The 17579-nt window shown below is 50.6% G+C and overlaps 4 protein-coding genes across 4 annotated transcripts; 3 read left to right on the top strand and 1 right to left on the bottom strand.

Annotated features, from left to right (window-relative positions):
- Window positions 1-629: 629 nt before the first annotated feature.
- On the top strand, window positions 630-1637 carry LRP88_10662 (uncharacterized protein; the record flags this gene model as incomplete). The annotated part of the gene is made up of 2 exons (XM_083247114.1): window positions 630-703; window positions 758-1637. The coding sequence occupies 2 exons, from the start codon at window positions 630-632 to the stop codon at window positions 1635-1637; spliced, it is 954 nt and encodes a 317-aa protein (XP_083098227.1).
- Window positions 1638-2814: 1177 nt separating this feature from the next.
- LRP88_10661 (uncharacterized protein) lies at window positions 2815-5161 on the bottom strand (the record flags this gene model as incomplete). Its single annotated transcript, XM_083247113.1, has 3 exons — window positions 2815-3316; window positions 3371-3676; window positions 4347-5161. 3 exons carry the CDS (start codon window positions 5159-5161, stop codon window positions 2815-2817), a joined length of 1623 nt encoding a protein of 540 aa, XP_083098226.1.
- A 4428-nt stretch (window positions 5162-9589) lies between these two features.
- LRP88_10660 (cation transport protein-domain-containing protein) lies at window positions 9590-12245 on the top strand (the record flags this gene model as incomplete). Its single annotated transcript, XM_083247112.1, has 9 exons — window positions 9590-9626; window positions 9690-9810; window positions 9865-10001; window positions 10084-10374; window positions 10602-10955; window positions 11016-11130; window positions 11193-11907; window positions 11958-12001; window positions 12053-12245. The coding sequence occupies 9 exons, from the start codon at window positions 9590-9592 to the stop codon at window positions 12243-12245; spliced, it is 2007 nt and encodes a 668-aa protein (XP_083098225.1).
- A 2503-nt stretch (window positions 12246-14748) lies between these two features.
- LRP88_10659 (uncharacterized protein) lies at window positions 14749-16849 on the top strand (the record flags this gene model as incomplete). The annotated part of the gene is made up of 4 exons (XM_083247111.1): window positions 14749-14906; window positions 14962-14990; window positions 15044-15145; window positions 15204-16849. The coding sequence occupies 4 exons, from the start codon at window positions 14749-14751 to the stop codon at window positions 16847-16849; spliced, it is 1935 nt and encodes a 644-aa protein (XP_083098224.1).
- Window positions 16850-17579: the final 730 nt, after the last annotated feature.

Below are 17579 nucleotides of genomic sequence, written 5' to 3'. Positions count from 1 at the left end.
CATCTATGAGCTGCCAAGGTTTAACAAAACGCTCATTCACTGTGCGCCTTCAGGCTAACTGACCTCTGGTAGCTTGGGCGCAGGGGTCCCGCGGACCCGAGATGTAGTCGATGACATGACGCCAGCTCCGACTCTCGGCTTGGAAGATGGTTCGAAGCAGCAGGCCGGGAAAATGTGTGCTTTCCAAGTGTAACTCGCTGTGCTGCCTCCGCCGTCAGCAGTGTGGAGGTGGAGGTTTTGGGCTGACGCCAGCATCAACAGGGGTGCTGATTCCTGTGGTGGAAGGATCGCAAGATGCCTGCTCTCATTGGATAGAAACTTAAGTCTAGCCTTTTTGACCTTAGCTTCATGCACCTGGCTTACCATCTGGCTTTCCTCTTTTCGAAACACCACGAGATGCTGATTGTCGGTGGTGGCTTTGATGATTTGAAGCGTCACTTCTAGGCCATTGCCTGGGGGAGGGTCAGGCATAGGTTTTGGATATTTAAACCACTATCTCCCTCAAATAATTCTTGTATTTATCTTACTATCCAACAGGCTCAATCAATTCTACAGCTACCGCTCTCGCCTCTTCACTTCACCTACCCTATTCCTTCAACTTCAAGATCGTTTGCGTATTCTTCATCAACATGACTTTTCATCCTGATTCACTTCCTGACTTGACGGGAAAAGTATACATTGTCACTGGTGGTACTTCGGGCATGTCAGTAATTAATTCCGCCCCGTACATCTCTCCAAGCTAACGATGCTGCTGTAGTGGCTACAATACCGTCTCTCGTCTCGCTCAGCATGGCGCACACGTCTATCTGTGTGCACGCTCCCACGCTAAAGGAGAAAAGGCAGCCTCTGGAATCAAGGAGCGCTACCCTCAAGCGAACATCTCCATCCTGGAAATGGACCATACATCGCTGTCTACTGTCGTCTCTGCAGCCAAGCTCTTCCTGTCAAAAGAGACCGCGCTGCATGGACTCGTCAACAATGCCGGCATCATGGCAACGCCAATTGAGATGACCAAAGATGGGTACGAAGCTCAGTGGCAGACGAACTATCTTGCTCACTGGGTTTTCACTTCTTACTTGGTACCCCTTATGCTCAACACGTCGAAGGGTCTACCCTCTGGCACTGTCCGGATTGTGAATCTGTCTTCGTCAGGTCACTACCAGGCACCAAAAGGAGGCATCAACTTTGCCGATACTTCACTTCCCAGTGAGAGTGGATTAACTCGATATGGTCAATCTAAGCTCGGCAACATCTTCCACGCCAAGACGCTGCACAAGAGGTACGGTCCTGGATCACCCAGCTCCGAAGCTGGTGAGGGAAAAATCTGGACTGCGGTTGTGCACCCAGGCTTGGTGGACAGCCAAATTGGAGATCGGGCAGAGTTTCCGCCGCTAATGAGGCAGTTCTTCTCAGTATTTGGCGCTCTGGGAGGAAGGGTGGATGGGGACAAGGGCGCATGGACGAGTGTCTTCTGTGTCGCCAGTCCCGAGATGAAGGAGAGCCAGAGCGGTACGTACTTTCAGAGGATTGCCGAGGCTGGCTGGCAGAGTCGCCTGGCCAAGGACGAAAAGCTGGCTGAGAAGCTGGAGGAGTGGACAAAGGAAGAAATGAGGAAAGGAGGGTGGGTTGGTCAGTGACAAAGAGGGGGGCACAAGGGCCTGGATATGTTGGTGGTTTGCTCTTCATCATAATTTGCAAGACTCATATACACGACTTATACAAATGTTTCAATAAATAACATTAGAGAATACTGAGTTGGATATGCTATAGTCCCAAGCAATGGCTGCGAGCGTCTTTCTTCCGACGGTTATAGTCAAAGTGATTGTTGTCGAGCACAACATGAACTCACTCTTCAATATAACTACGCTGTTGGACCTAATTATGCGCATTTAAAATATAAAGTTAGTATGAACCATTAGTATCCTCAGAAAAGCCACGATACATGAGACTTTCAACTGCAGATGAATGCTGCTGGTTAGTTATGCTAGTGTGCGTTCATTGACGTACGCATCCCACGCTTCGCGAAGTAGGTAGTTATAAGACTACCAAATTTGAATTGTAAGAGTCAGATAGACGGACACTTTCCATAATGAAGGAGTGATGATGAGGTGATGGAGACGAATAAATTCTTGAATTATCGGCTGGTTGATCAGTCTAGGCACGCCGTTCCCCGAAGTATACCAGCCCCCTGCCCTGCGCAGAACTGCCTACCAACTGGAAAAGAAGGTGAAATTCCTGAAAACATGTAAATCAACGTTTCATGATAGAGAAATCGGCATTACCGGCCGTGTCATCCCTGCTATGTCAGAGTGATCCTGGAGGTTTCGGCTGGCATCTTGGGCAGTAAGACGGCATTCAGCCGCACTTGGAGAGGACATCCTTGCCATGAGGCGCAATTGAGTAGAATCGGGGAACCTCTTCGGAATGTTGTCCCGAAAGAGGCGTACGCCGTCAGCTGGGTCCTAACGTGGGTTGCTTCGATTGGTGGTGGACTGGTGGTGTTGCGAGATTACGGATACCTGCATCGGACTGCCAAGAAGTGTATTGTAAGCATCATTGGGGCAGGGCTGAGACATGTCGTCCTCTCTGAGCTTATTCCTAAAATGTTGACCACCGCGAGCCAAGGTTGAAATCCTGTCAGGTCCATTGAAAACGGAGTTCAAGGATCTTTACTCTTTGGGCTGGGTAGCCAACTGAACCAACCCAGATTCGAGTTACGTCTTGTTTGAGAGCTTCAACCAGTTGAGTGACAGGGAATTAAGAATACTAAACAATATCTATCTCGCTCTCCAACAATCCCTTGCACTAGCTACATCATGTCGTCATCTCGGCGTACGACAAATGAGGTTGATTATAGACCCATTTCACATCGTTCTCATCAGCCTTCTTGTCTGATTTGAGCCAGTAGTTGCCATTATATTTTTCCACCGCGTTTGCCATTCCCCGATCAAACACTACTGCTTTGCAAGGGTAACCCACAGGGTCCTCGCCAGCACCTGTGGGCGCGTTCCTCATCTGAGCGCACGCCGAAGCGCAGTCCTCGATCGTGTAGGCAATGACCACGCCGATGTCTCTGATGCTGTTTGTCTTTGATTTCCTGGCGTCCACTCCGCAGTACCACTTGAATCTGGAGCCTCCGGGGGTGGTAAAGTACTTTTTGAAGCCCTTGCTGTCGCAGTCGATTGTGAGGTTCTTGACATCGTTGTAGAGCTTGGGGAGGTATGTCCCGTTATTATTTGTCTCGGTGGCCGCGGCATCGGCTGTTGGTGTCGGGCAGGCAGACGTTTGGGTGAGAGCTTCGACAGAAGTTTCAGAGCTGTGGGCGTGGTTAGTATTCAAGCTGCATCTGAAGAGAGGATTGAAGACTCACTTTTGGCAGTTGGCTAGTGCTGCACCCAGGCCACCACCCAGAGCACCTCCGACAATGATGGCCGTGATTGCAGCCACCAAGATACCAAACGTCAAGAAGGTCGTGCCAAAGGGGCCCTTGGGCTTTTGCTCCGGCTGGCCTGGATAGGGATACGGATGATCCTGTGCTGCTGCTCCATAGCCCTTGGTTTGGTCGTAAGGATCGTATTGAGGAACAAGCTCGGGTGCCGTCGCATCGGGATCAACCTCGAGCCCAGCGTGGTCTGGTTGAGCCGCCATCTCGTCCGAGTTTGAAAGGAAGGCGGTGCTTCGAGGGATCGGCGTGGTCCTTGCTATAGTTGGATGGAGCGAACGAACGAACGAACGAACGGAGAGAGTATATCGTCAGAGCACAGTAGAGGGCGTGTCGTAAAAGATAAAAGAAAGACGTTGGTTACGGGAGAAGAAGAAGAGAAAGAAAAACACTTTCTCTCACAATTATGGGCTGTGCCTGGGCGCAGTATCCAGCTCGCAAAACAATCACCAATTCGGGTTCAGACGAACCAACCAACAACGCACTAAAAAGACGTTATATCCGCCCTGCAAGGATTCTCGTGCAGGGCCTTTTGCTCCACGCCTCGTTGACGGGGCGCCGTGCAGATTAGCGACCCTGTAAGAATTCCTCCTCGAGTGATCATCGGCTGACTGGTGGAATCCTTCCCGAGGTTTGAAGGGCGTTGAGAGGTTCTGAGGAGGTGTATTTTAAGATTAAGGCCTGTGGCTGGGACCTTGAGCTACAGACAGGCAGTTTAATCTGACCAACGCCCAACCTACCTTGTGCAGCATGACTAGGGTTGCTCTGTTCGGCTTCTTTAGCCGGTTGTTTCTTCCTTTCACTGTCATGAAGTATACTCGCGTGCCATGTCCCTAATGGTGCTTTCAACATCACCTCTGCGATAACCCCGAGCAAGACCACATCCGCTGCGTCAGGTTCATACACGACCGTCTCCTGCCCAGCAAACATGGAAGAACGTGGCAGTAGAGGATGATCCTCATCCGACGCCTCAATCTTGACGTCGCTCCCCGCCGCCCTGAAGAACATCCCCCAAAACTCGGCCATTGGCCAATTCTCGTCACCCAAGAGTATCGCCCGCCCGCTCACGGCTGCCGCATTATCCAACGCCCCAGCGACAGCCGCTGCCAGGGAGATGGTCGACATGATGTTTGAGCCCCAACGCGGTGCAAAGGGTGGAATGTCGAGTTTTCCCTGCGCGTAGTTGACGAGCGCTTCGAAGATGGGCACGCGCATGCCCGGGACCTTGCCGACTATCATGGGTGCATCAAGGCTGCAGGCGTAAAAGCTTGGTGATGCGAGAGCTGGGGCCTGCTTTCTCGAGCGGACGTAAGCTGCCGCCTCGACCTGCTCTGGTGCGACGTGGTGGATGTAACTGCCTATATTCACAAAGATTCGGACTCCAGCGTCTCTTGCTAGGCGTGCAAAGGCTGGAACAGCCTCGCTGTTGCTGTAGAGGTAGTATTTGTCTGCCTCGGCCTGCTGCTCGGGAGGGATGTGTCGACCATCAGTTCCAGCGGAAAAGACGATTGCTTCGAATGCTCCCAGGGTTTCTCTGTTAAAGTCTTGCTCTAGCTTGAGATAGTCCCCTTGGAGATATGGTGATTCTGCAAGTGCAGGTACATCGGGTGGTGGAGAGATCTTGCGGCCCGTGATGGTGACTTCGTGGCCCAGGGATCGGAGGTGAAGAGCGGTCGTACCGCCTATCATGCCAGTGCCGCCAGCAACGAGAACCTTCATGGTGAGTAGTGACGATGCACAGACTGTTTAAGTTATTTGTCAGCTTCAAAGTCCAGATTTGGGAGTTCAGTGGGCAGATTTATAACTACTCTATAAGGTTACCTATGTGATTGGCATAATGTTGTTGGCGGAATTGCGGAGCTCCCAAGGACCGATAAACGCGCCATCTTACAAATGTTACTTCACTCAGTGGCGGCACCGGGCAGATCAAGGGTCAATTTTGATCGTAAGGAGGATCGAGAGCCTAGCATGGGTAAGAGTCAAAAAAATGCAAATATGCTACGCCGAAGCCTTAGCTCCGTTTCGGCACCCTCTGGGGATGGGAGAAGCATACGGCATATGAGCCTCATAGGCATGAGAGTTTTCATTGTAATAACCCTTTTCACGATTACGGTGTCTTTTGCACAATTTTCATGCTTCCATTTTATCGAAAATGTGTCGTTTGTTTCTGTGTCTAAGAACATGGGGTGTTCGCAACATCAACAACAGAGCAGAGTAGAATATTCTAGTTCTATGTGCTATTTCACCAAGCGTGATTTATCCTGAAGCCTATTAGTTATAGGGCACCCTCCATGTCTCCCACGACCAAGAATCAGCCTGCATGATTGCATGGAGCCACGGTTTCTGCAACCAATAAGATGATACAAAAGCCCATCTCACTCTCTTTCAAACGCGTGCGCGATTTTTCATCTTCCAACAACTCGATCGTGGCACCCAAAATCGCGCCAGGCTAGCCATGGCTTCAACGACGCATATAAACCGTTCCAAGATGGGAGCTGCAGATCTTTGTGATGGGTGTTTAGCTGTGCTGTTGGATGATTCCGTCGAAGAATTCTACGAGGGAAAAATGGGCAAAAATGACGATACGCCGACTCTCCGACACGTGCATGAGGAGCAGTACCGGGAGCCAGACTACTTCTATCCCACCCATTATGAGGGCGAAGATGAATATGGGGAGGAGGAGGAGGATGACAAAGACGAGGATAAAGATGAGGGTGAGGATGGGGATGAGAGCGAAGGCGATGTCTCCCCAGATACGGATGAACTTTTTATTGCAGGGGTCCCACCTAGAAGATGGAATGATGAATTGCCTGATCTACCCACCATGGCTGAAGCGGCCGATGCCGGTTGTCAGTTGTGTCAGCTTCTTCGAGAAGCCATTCTTCGAAAAGGGGTTTCCTTTGAAGGCCCTATCCAGGTGATGGCAGGGTATGTATGGGGCGCTAGTCGAAGCTATCTTGAAACAAAAGACGATGGGCTTGTGGCTTGGAGATGCGAGGTTTATGCTGAGAGGGGAGAGGGATATTTGATATCTCTCGTCGACTTCAACGTGGAAACGAGAAACAGCAAGTACTTTGGACCTTTTTACGCATGGAGAAAGCTCACATAGGTTGTCCAGATGAGATAGCTACATGGTTGCGCATGGATAAGAAGCGATCACCCACGCCATTGGACGTTCATAACGTTGAATGGATGAAGGGCACACTCAATCAGTGCGAGGAGAAATGCAACCACGAAACTAGTACCAATTTCCTGCCAACCAGGTTGATCGATGTTGGAACCAAAACTGGGGACGATGCGCGACTAATGAGAGCAATCGACTCGCCAGACCAAGCCCTGAAGTACGCGGCATTGAGCTACTGCTGGGGCCCGAAGGAAGACGCTGCAAAACAGACCAAGACGACCAGATCCAACTTATCCCAGAATCTTCAAGGCATGCCGCTGAGGAACATGGTTCCTGTGGTAAGAGATGCGATTCTCGTTTGCAAAGCCCTTGACATACGATATCTCTGGGTTGACGCCCTCTGCATTCTCCAGGACGATTCTGACGACTGGGATAAGGAGAGCGAGATGATGGGGCACATTTTCTACTCTTCCTTTCTCACAATTTGTCCCTTATCCTCGAATTCTTGCTTGGAAGGCTTCTTGGGGCCGAGACCCCAAGGACTTGAAATCGAATTTCAATCCTTTCGCCGTAAAGGTCTTCAGGGAACCTACACCTTGTTCGAAAGCACAGCAACGCTTGATAGTTTGAGAACAGATCTCTCGAAATATTGCAAATATCTAGACCTCAAACAGTCATCATGGGTCACCAGAGGCTGGACACTGCAAGAAGACCTCATGTCGCTCCGGACCTTGTTTTTCGGAACTAGCATGTGTCATTTTTCTTGCAACGTATTTGACGGATCAGAGAATGGGTATCAGTCATCGGCCCGTGCTTCTTTCGTCACCGCTCGGGACATCATGAGTTGGAGTTTGAAGCCACAGGGGCGCCTTTCTCACGCTCAAAGAGGGGAGCTGCACGACCGATGGGGAGATGTTTGTTCAATAACCAAGAGGAAATGGACTTACAGAGAAGATATTTTACCTGCGATATCAGGCCTCGCTAAGCAGTACGCTGCTCTTACCAACGAAGTCTATCTCGCAGGTCTCTGGGAGAACACCCTACACTATGACCTCCTTTGGCAAGTCAGGGTCCCCGATCCTGGAGACTTGGAGGAAACTCTACGACGAATTCGACATCAGCGGCCATACATCGCTCCGTCTTGGAGTTGGTCATCACAGCAGAATCGGTTTGAAAGGTTGACAGGCAGAAAATACAACGCAAGTGAGATGTCTGGCTTTATAACCCAATCCGATCCGCCCCTTCCTTCCCATTCACGGCCCGAGTTTACTTTGAAAGAAATCAATATGGACTTGTGGGGGAAGAATCCTTTTGGGCGGTTGAAAGGTGGCTCCATCAAGGTTTCCGGCAAGGTGGCTCCTTTTCCTTCAGACGTGCTGATGAAGCCCCGTGGCCATAGGGGTCGTCTGGCACTGGGATACTTTGCAAACAATTACGGAACGTGCTACTTGGATTGGTCCTCGGAAGTTAGCACAGTTCAGCGACCGGGGAGGATGCGACTGCTACTGCTGTTGAGTTGCTGCGCTGCCACGATTAACTGGAATCTGTTGATATGGTACGCGAACCCGGAAGAGAACCACAAGGAGATGCACAGCGCTTTTGTTGAGCGCAATCCCCTGTGTCGTACTATTTGGAAAGACTACGTCGACAGTGAAAACTGCGAGTGTTGCAAGCATGAAGGCCTACCGAGGAATGCGTGGGGGATGGTCATCCATCCTGCAGAGGAGCCTGACTCTTTCTACCGAGTTGGGTGTTTCACGTTGTTTGCTTACAGTGGAGGAACGGATCTCTTCAAGAATGTCGCCAACCAAACAATTAAGCTTGTTTGAGGGTACGAGATGGAGAACCTGGCCATGTGAGATTTGAACTTGTTCAGCGTCAACAACGCGTCACGGTGGCCACTCAGCAGACCGGATGACGACTCTGTGGATTTATGATCCACCCGCTACTCATCTCCGGGCTGGTAAACTCTGTTTTCTTTGTTCCTGTAGCGTACACGAGGGAAGCGGAGGGAAGAGAAGCTTAATATTTGAGTTAGCGCGGCATGCGAGGCGGTGGGTGTGTTCCCCGCGCGTAGTGTCTGCAATTCAATGGAAATTGTTTCAACATGTTATCGCAACCCTATACACAGACCAGCTGTTGGTTATCAACGAAGCGGGATTGCTTACATGGGAAATGATGAGCGGGCTGAGACCCTATATCACAAAGCCACACCCAGGGTAATACGCCCGCTGACATCAGTAAGTGACGGAATGCTGTTGTCGAATTAGTTGTTCTCGTCTCTTTTCTCTTATGTACTCCACGCCAAACGGGATACCGAGTAAGGCTACTCTGTCTCTCCCAAGTACCTTGTTTATCTTGTCTCAGCGCCATCTGTCGCTGATTCCACAACAGGTCTGATCGTCCCGCTCCTCCCACCACCATGGCCATTCACTCAGGGCGAACCCTAGATGTGGATCATGCCGTGTAATGCAGGAGATTCGTTGGAAGCAGCGCTATCCAACTGGTGAGGGGTTGGTACCGTACGCGTGGAGGCTCACAGCCCCCTGCTCAACGTCATCTCCGGACCGGAGGATTTCCCTCTGCTCCCTTGATAGACCGGCATCGAACCGGGATGTGTGATGCCATGACGAGCTTAATCAACACCTGATCTCACCCCCGAGCGCCCCCTCGCGCCTTGGTTGGTAGACTGAGGCCTCCAGCTGGAGGCTGTGCCCCCCCTGAATGTCCATCGCTAGCCAAGAAGTGGCTAGCCTTGTTTCCCCCGTCGGTGAATCGAACAAGGGTCAAATCAAGCTTTGCTTGGCATTTTTTAGCATGTATCTGACAAGCCCTCTCCTCATTAACCACATCAGGATCGTCACCGAGGAGCCGGAAGGTCTGGGAAATAAATTGCTCACCCAAAATGAAGAGTATCACATAAAAAGTTCCTCTCCCCTGTTTTCCTTCTCTCAGTACCTTTGCTACCTCTGCATTGCTTCTCGAACTGAAGTCTCTGTACCAGCTGCCTCCTCTCGCCCATCATGTGGATGCCGCCCATTAACTTTTTGACTCTGCATTGTGATGCTACCCACTTCTCACACGAGGTATCTTGCATTCATGACTGATGACGGATTTGCCTAGACGCGTACATCATACTGATGTGTTTGCTTGCCATTCCCATTCTCTACCCTTACGGAAATCTCACGGCCATTGATTGCTTCTTTTTCGGCTCCAGCTCGTCGACGGAGTCTGGCCTGAATACGTACGTCTCTTATCCACCTCTGTTTCTTTTGCTCACCGCTCTTCGTCTTTGTAGAGTCGATGTAAAGGAGCTCAAGACTTACCAACAGCTCTACATCTACTTTGTTCCTATGCTTACGAACCTCGGCTTCGTCAACATTATTGTCGTCATCGTACGCCTGCACTGGTTCAGGAGCCACCTTAAGCGCCTGGGTGAGGGATCCTTCAAGCATGGCTGCGGCGCTTCGTATCGAGTTATGAGTGAATGAGGGGGCTAACATCGTGGCGTGACTAGCTCCCCAACTCCACCCTCGCCGACAGCGCGGTGGTTCTGAGGCGGACCCCGAAGACATTCCTGATACGTCGACGATAGAGGCCCCTGACACAGCTGGCAGGCTTCCAGCGGCGGTAGCAAGTGGTAACGATGCCGGAACAACCAGCAAGAACCCTAGTCAAGCTCCGGTGATAAACCCGGATAGTGCAAGGCCGATCGCGCGCACCACCACCATCAGTTTCGACCCTTCTACTGAGAAGCATAAAGACGACACCACCCTCTACATCCCATCGCCGAGGGACCGTGAACGTGGTAAGGCCTCTCGAACCCTGATGGGTAGCGTAACCATTATTGACACACCAAGGACACCCCATTGTTGAAGAGACCGGAAGAGCGAGGGTTGATGTCGATAGCGATGATGGTATGGCTCTGTAACTTTCTTGTTCGGTATTATGGCTAATCCTCTCTTTGGTAGAAGCCATCAATGACAACAATGGTATGGCCCTTGCCCAAGAGAAGCACATGCTAACAGATCCAAGACGACCACATCAAGCCAGTGTCCAGCTCGACCTCCAATAACGGGGGCCCATCCTTACGCCTTCGTCGCCGATTGAGTGACCGTGATGGCCTCCAGATAACCGCAGCTCGTTCCATGGATCGTGTCGCTGATGTTGCTGCGTCCATCTTGCTTCTTGGATCCGAGACCAAGCCTCGACCTCGACCTCCGACTCCCGCCCCCCAGAAGCAGCCAGCCTTGAACGACACGCCGTTCCTCTCGCGCCAGGCCACTATTGGCCGCAACTCGCAGTTCCGTAATCTGACTTCCCATGACTTGGAGGTGCTGGGTGGTATCGAGTATCGCAGCCTGAAGCTCCTGCTCAAGATTGCAACCGGTGAGTTTATAATATGCGCAATGTCTTTCTTTCATAGAGTGCATGCTAACCGGCCATGAGCTTACTTCTTTGGTATGCACCTGTTCGGCGTCATCTGCCTCGTGGGCTGGATCCAGACGGCAAACCCCAAGTACAGGGACTATCTAGAGTCAACTGCACAGGACAAAAACTGGTGGTAAGTACTCCCGTCTGAATCGAACCTCGGAAGCAATTGGCTGAGATGGACGCATTGTACAGGGCCATTTATTCTGCCCAGACGATGGTGGACAACCTGGGCTTCACACTCACGCCCGACTCCATGATATCGTTCCGCGATGCCAAATTTCCCATGATCCTCATGAGCTTCCTCGCTTTTGCTGGCAATACGCTATATCCAGTCTTCCTCCGCCTGGTCATTTGGATCATGGCCAAGGTCACACCCAGGCATTCTCCTACCCAGGAGCCCCTTGCGTTTCTGCTCAACCACCCGCGTAGATGCTACACCTTGCTCTTCCCAAGTCAACCAACCTGGATCCTCTTCGCCATCATCTTTGCTCTCAACTTTGTCGACGTTCTGCTCATCATCCTTCTTGACCTCCATAATCCCGAAGTTGCTTCCTTATCCCTTGACGCGCGTATCCCGGCCGCCATCTTCCAGGCTGCTTCAGCGCGTCATACCGGCACAGCCACCTTCAATTTGGCTAACGTCGACCCAGCTGTGCAGCTCAGCCTACTAATTATGATGTACATCGCCATCTTTCCCATCGCTCTCAGTATTCGCTCTTCCAACACTTATGAGGAGAAGTCACTCGGGCTCTGGAAGGATGAAGAATCACCGAATGAGGAAAATGGCAAGTCATATTTGGTGACGCATATGAAGAACCAGCTTGGCTTCGATTTGTGGTATATCTTCTTGGGCACCTTTTGCATCATCATTGCCGAATCAGACAGGGTTGCCAATGTTGATGAACCGGTAAGAAGACAGCATACTCTTGACGAATGAGCGCATCTAATCGTGGTTAGGCCTTCTCTGTCTTTTCGATTCTCTTCGAGGTGACTTCGGCATAGTAAGTGACCCCATCGCCAACTCTTGGCGGACTGTGACTCATAAATCTTAGTGGCAACGTTGGCCTGAGTCTCGGCTACCCAACAGCCACCACCTCTCTGTCAGGCATGTTTGGAACCTTTAGCAAGGTCGTAATGTGCCTGATGATGATCCGAGGCCGCCACCGAGGACTTCCCTACGCCCTTGACCGAGCCATTATGTTACCCGATGGGCAACTTTTGGAGGACCCTCCCAAATCATCTTGATTCCGCTATCTGTTGGTCTTGCAGCTAGGTTGGTTAGGAAGATTACTGCGCAAGGTCTTTTCCGCAGGCACGAACATATACTACACGGTGATCTCGAATTAGGGCTCTATTCTCCTTTAGTTGAAATGAGCTCGGGGTGATACATAGGACTGCCAGGTACGCGGATAGTAAAAGCATCGCCAACATTATTGAATGCAATGCATTTTTCTTTCTCCAAAGAGCACTTCACTTCCATATCTTCGTAAGAGGAGATATGACCAAAAGCCGTGGGCACTCGAAGTGCTCGCATCAATCTCGAAGTACCTCTGTCGTGTCGCGGCCACCCCTACCTAACTCTAGAGTCTTCAAGCATCTGCAAATTCATATGCTCTAAATTCACCAAAAAGAAAGAAGAATGGAAAAGAAGGGAAAAAAAAAAAGAAAGAAAGAAAGAAAGAAAGAAACCAATCAGTGAGTCACACAACAGTTACCTTGTCAGTAATATGGGAGCGATGACTCGGTGGCGATGGGGAAATGACTGCGGTATACCTGATCCGGCCTTTGAGGGATTTCTTGGCGTGTCCCGCCTCGTGTAACCAACAGCCACTGTAAAATAGGCAAGGCGAGCTTCAACGGTCAGGGATCTTGTCACAAACTGTGGGAATGCCAAGGCCAACCGGGAAGCCAGATGTGCAATAGTGCCAAGCAAAGGACATGACAAGCATCTAAATTGCCATTCATCGATCAGATTTCACATGCAACACTTTCCGGGGAAGCGTGTGTAGCGACAGGCCCGGGACTGTCCCTCGTCGGATCATCCAATTAGACACTGCAACGAAAATCTCTCATAGTGAGAGTCATCTGACTTGGTTGTGTTGGACACACCACACCGCATGTTCCCGGTGCTTTTAAGATCGGGGTTCTAGCTTTGCCATTCCCTCCCTCCTCCATGTCACTCCCTGCTCGCTGGTTCCTTTTCCGGGCATGAATCTAGTCCCTAATTTGGCTACGAGGGCCGTTGATGATCAGCGCCGCAACCCACCCAAGGTCGCCATCATACTGGCTATCCTTGTGTCTATCCTGATACTGCTCGCACCCATCATTTTTGGTGCCAGGGGCGTCAGACGCTTCTTTTCACATCGAACCATGCACGACTCCCCTGAGAGGAATCTGTGTCTCACCCCAGAGGCACTAAGCTTGATGCCAGTGAAGAAGTATCGTGGTACCAAGACCGATGCTTCAAGGACTGGTGGGAACCTCTCCCTGGGGCAGACGGATAGTCTGCAGAGCTGTTCAATCTGCACCGAAGACTTTGGAAGGGGCGTAGAGTTCCGCCCGTTGCCTTGTGGCCATCGATTCCATCCTGCTTGTATCGATCCGTGGCTATTACAGCGCTCTTTGACTTGCCCTCTCTGGTGCGTTCCCTGGACATCCATCATCGGGCAATGACTTACTCTTTAGTCGCCTCAACGTGGCAACCGGCCTCATCGCTACCACCCGTCCCGAACCACCCGCTGAGCCTCGGCGAGTCCTCTTCCTCACTGACCTATGGGCGCAACGACGCCCGAGACTAAGAGTTAAGTTCCCACTTCCCACCGCGCCAATATACAGCCTAATGGATCGATAGGTTACCCAAGAGCTGCCTCCCCTTCAGGCTATCCCGAGCACCCGATCCATGGGGCCAGGCACCGCGATCCAGCCACGACCCTTTCGACCAGGGCTGCCATCGATTTCGGAGGTTTTGAATCAGATGGGGCCAGCGAGATAGTATACAATGAGAAACAAAACTCGGTGGAGTGGAATATTGTGAAAGAGCTGGTCATGGGGAACTTGCGGACAAAAAAGCTAAAGGGTACAGTGCTTCTTAAGCCGAGCAAGACAAAGGCACTGCCAACGTTAGCAACTACAAGGGGGAAAGAAAAGTATGGCACGTTCTCCGAAAACAATAATATCTCCAGAGTTAATGGAAAAGTCATTTTGAGCGGCCTCTTGAACCCTATCCTCTGTACTCGTGTCAGCGCTGTCGAGGTAGAGGCATCAGCTCGTATGTGCCAGATACCAGTGCTTAGGGTGTATCACTCGAATCACGCTTGAGCCAGACTCTTCTCTCCTCGCCCAGACAGAGAGATAACTCCATGCAGCGGCTTCTTCGGTACCGTACTCGATGTAGGTGGGATCTCCAAGGCGTGCAAGTTTATGCTCGATAGACGTAGTGTGTATCTATCAATCCCCAGGTTTTCAACTTAGGGCCGTTGTGATGCCCAACTAGCCATGCTATGACAAAACAGGGCAATGGCCGTGAGTGGTCCCTCGTGACAAGGTAGCGGGCGAAGGGGATTGCTCTTAAATAGCGTCGGCATCGAGGTAGAGGTACTTGCATAACTTTGATGGTCATGCGTCATCTAGCAGTCAGTCTTTACTGCGCCACACACTCCTCGGCGACAGTGAGGGATTTTCCCCAGGTCTCTACTTTCAGGAGAAGCTTGCCCCTACTTTAAGTGCTAAGCTATTCATCATTGCGACACTGTTGTTCGTATCCAGTCGATTTCAGTTGTGTTCAAAGGCCAAGGTCATGGACTTCTGCACTGACGACGCCAACCAGCTCGCCGACGATGACGGTGAGGCGGATATATGCCTGCCATCAAATGAAGCGTCCACTGAAGTCTTTTTGAACATTCACCGGTAAGTCACACACGGATATGAGGAAAAGTAGTGCTTTAACAGATATGGAGTTCAGTATCAGGCGGTTGTTTCTTGCCTCTATTGGTAGGCTCAGAATCTCCATGAATCCCGAGGAAAAGTTGCTAACCCGTGGACAGACGACTCGTACACAATCGAGAGCTTTCGCGTCCCCAAGCTGAATGCTCTGCTGGTCAGGCCTTTGGTAGATCGCCTTTACGATCCCAACGACATATCCATCAGTAAGACATGCTGGATAGCTGAGAAACTCATAGACCAGATCTAACTTGCCTGTCTCAGTCTACTGTCTTCTCGCCAACAGGGTTCACTTTTTGCGTGAGCAGTCCGACTTGGCACACCAAAGCGTCAATGCTACCCGGGCTACGCTGTGTGAGCTGGTGGCAACTCAAATTCTCCGCCGTTTCCATGAAGCCAATTCAGGCCAGATAGGGCTTCTCGTGTTAGCACGTATCCTTGTCGAAGGCTTTGATCCCTTCCAAGGGGCTCCCAGCGATCTCGAAGAGGAATGGAGGCACATGCAGTGGCCCGTCCAGGAACGTGGCGGCCATGAGATGAAGCTCACGGCTCTTGAACTCGCCATCGTTTCGGAAAGCAAGTTCTTCATCAGCTCGGCCACATGCCATCGTGTCGTCGATGCCATTAACAGAGGCCAAATCACATACACACCCTTGTCATTTGTCGACATCCTCCCTGATCACTACAAGCATCTACCCATCTCCATCTATAACCCCAAACAAGCTCGCTTGCTTGATCATCATCGGCTGATTGTTCCTCGCACCCGAGTCGTCATCGAATCGGCCCAGTTTCTGGTTCTCTTGACCCTTTATATCTTTACTATGGTCAACAGACACCAGGGTTTTACCCTATGGGAGCTGGCCTTTTCCATCTATACCACTGGTTGGGTCTTGCAAGAATTTGCAGCTATCATTGAGCATGGCTGGGAGTTACACTCCCAAAGCCTATGGTCTTTTCTCGACGCCAGCTTTATATTTATCTTTGCTATCTATTTTGTCATGAGGGTATTTGATCTTGGAAACGACGCTTTGGCTGACGGATACGGTCTTCATGTCCTCTGCGTCGCGGCTCCGATTCTTCTCTCACGGGTTGCGTTCAACATTATGCCCGAAAATGTCGTCTTTATTTCTCTGCACGCCGTCATGAAAGACTTTACCCTACTCACTTTCTTGGCCTTTTGGTGTTTCACCGGGTTCCTACTGGCCCTGCAATGGCTTACAACCACGGATCAACTCGAAGACGACAGGACGCCCGGGTGGCTTACCGTAACCAAATGGCTCCTCTGGATCTGGTTCGGCCTCGATGGCACAGGAATTGGAGAATCTGCCAACTTTCACGTCATCCTTGGTCCTATACTCATGGTGGCCTTTGCCTTCCTTGGAAACACACTCTTTTTAACCATCCTGGTGGCCATGTTGACAAACACCTTTGGTCAAATCGTAGCCAACGAAAGCGCCGAGATCAGATTCCACAGAACGGTCTTAATCTTTGAGAGCGTCAAAAGCGACTCCATCTTTTCATACCCTCCCCCATTGAATATTCTCGCCTTGATCACGCTTCTCCCGCTCAAGTTCGTTGTTTCCAACCGACGCTTTCACACCATCAACGTGTTCTTGATACGGGTTATCAATGCTCCGGTTCTACTTCTCATCAGCATACTTGAACGAAGAATCCAGGGTTCAAAGCCTCGAAACAAAAAGTCGTGGTTTGGATGGCAGTTTACTGGATTTTCACCTCATGGCGATGTCCAAGCTGTGTTCAAGGCGAATCCGCCTTCATACATGTCCAACAAGATCAACCAGCTCGATCCATTGGATAATATTCCTGTTTTGGAGGCCGATGTTGTTGCCACATCCCAGGCCGAGGTATCACAGGCGAGATTGCGGAGGGCGACGATGAGAGGTGGGTGATCATCTATTACGCCTACCAGTTTATATCTCTAACCTTGATTGTTCGAATCCAGAAGGCTAGATGGTGCGCTTAGTACTTCCAGAAAGAAGCGCTCCATTGAGAAAACACAATAACGTTATCAATAGTGACACTAGGGACTACATGTGTCCAATAATCAGCAAGGCAGTACCTATATATATTACGCGGATCTGACATGCATCTCGTTAAACAAACCAACAAGTGGGTAAGCTGAGATTATTACTATTCATGGTTATTATGACACGTCTCAAGGAGGGCGTAAGCTGATACTATTAACTCTCTCATTTGCGGATTTACCCACTAAAGCTCCGATTCGCGTCTTGGTGTAAGCCGAAGTCCGTGTTTCTACGTCACACTCGGTGTTGATCCGCCGCTCGGTAATCCGAGTTACCAGTTCCACCGCTGATGCTGAGTGAGTTGATCAGCAAAGTAGCAATCCCTATGGATCATACAGCTTATCAACTAGACCGGAAAGAGAAAGTGATTCGAATTGTTTATGCAATGCGGACTTGGCAGCTGACGCGGAGTTACCAGCACATATCCGATCCGAAACAAGCGCGGAACATCGCTTGTCAATGTGTTGTTGTGACAGTTGAGGTGCAAGTGTGACGCTGTTGTAAGACCTAAAGTAAGGGTATAAATAATGTGATGCCCCCGTTTCACATGGCGATTATTTACCAGCCAGCTTATTTCACGTGTCAACCTCTTCAT

This window comes from Fusarium phalaenopsidis, assembly GCF_050370095.1.
Source record: "Fusarium phalaenopsidis strain FUZ10S chromosome Unknown contig_32304, whole genome shotgun sequence".
Lineage (NCBI taxonomy): Eukaryota > Fungi > Ascomycota > Sordariomycetes > Hypocreales > Nectriaceae > Fusarium > Fusarium phalaenopsidis.
This window is presented reverse-complemented; position numbering and strand designations above follow the sequence as displayed.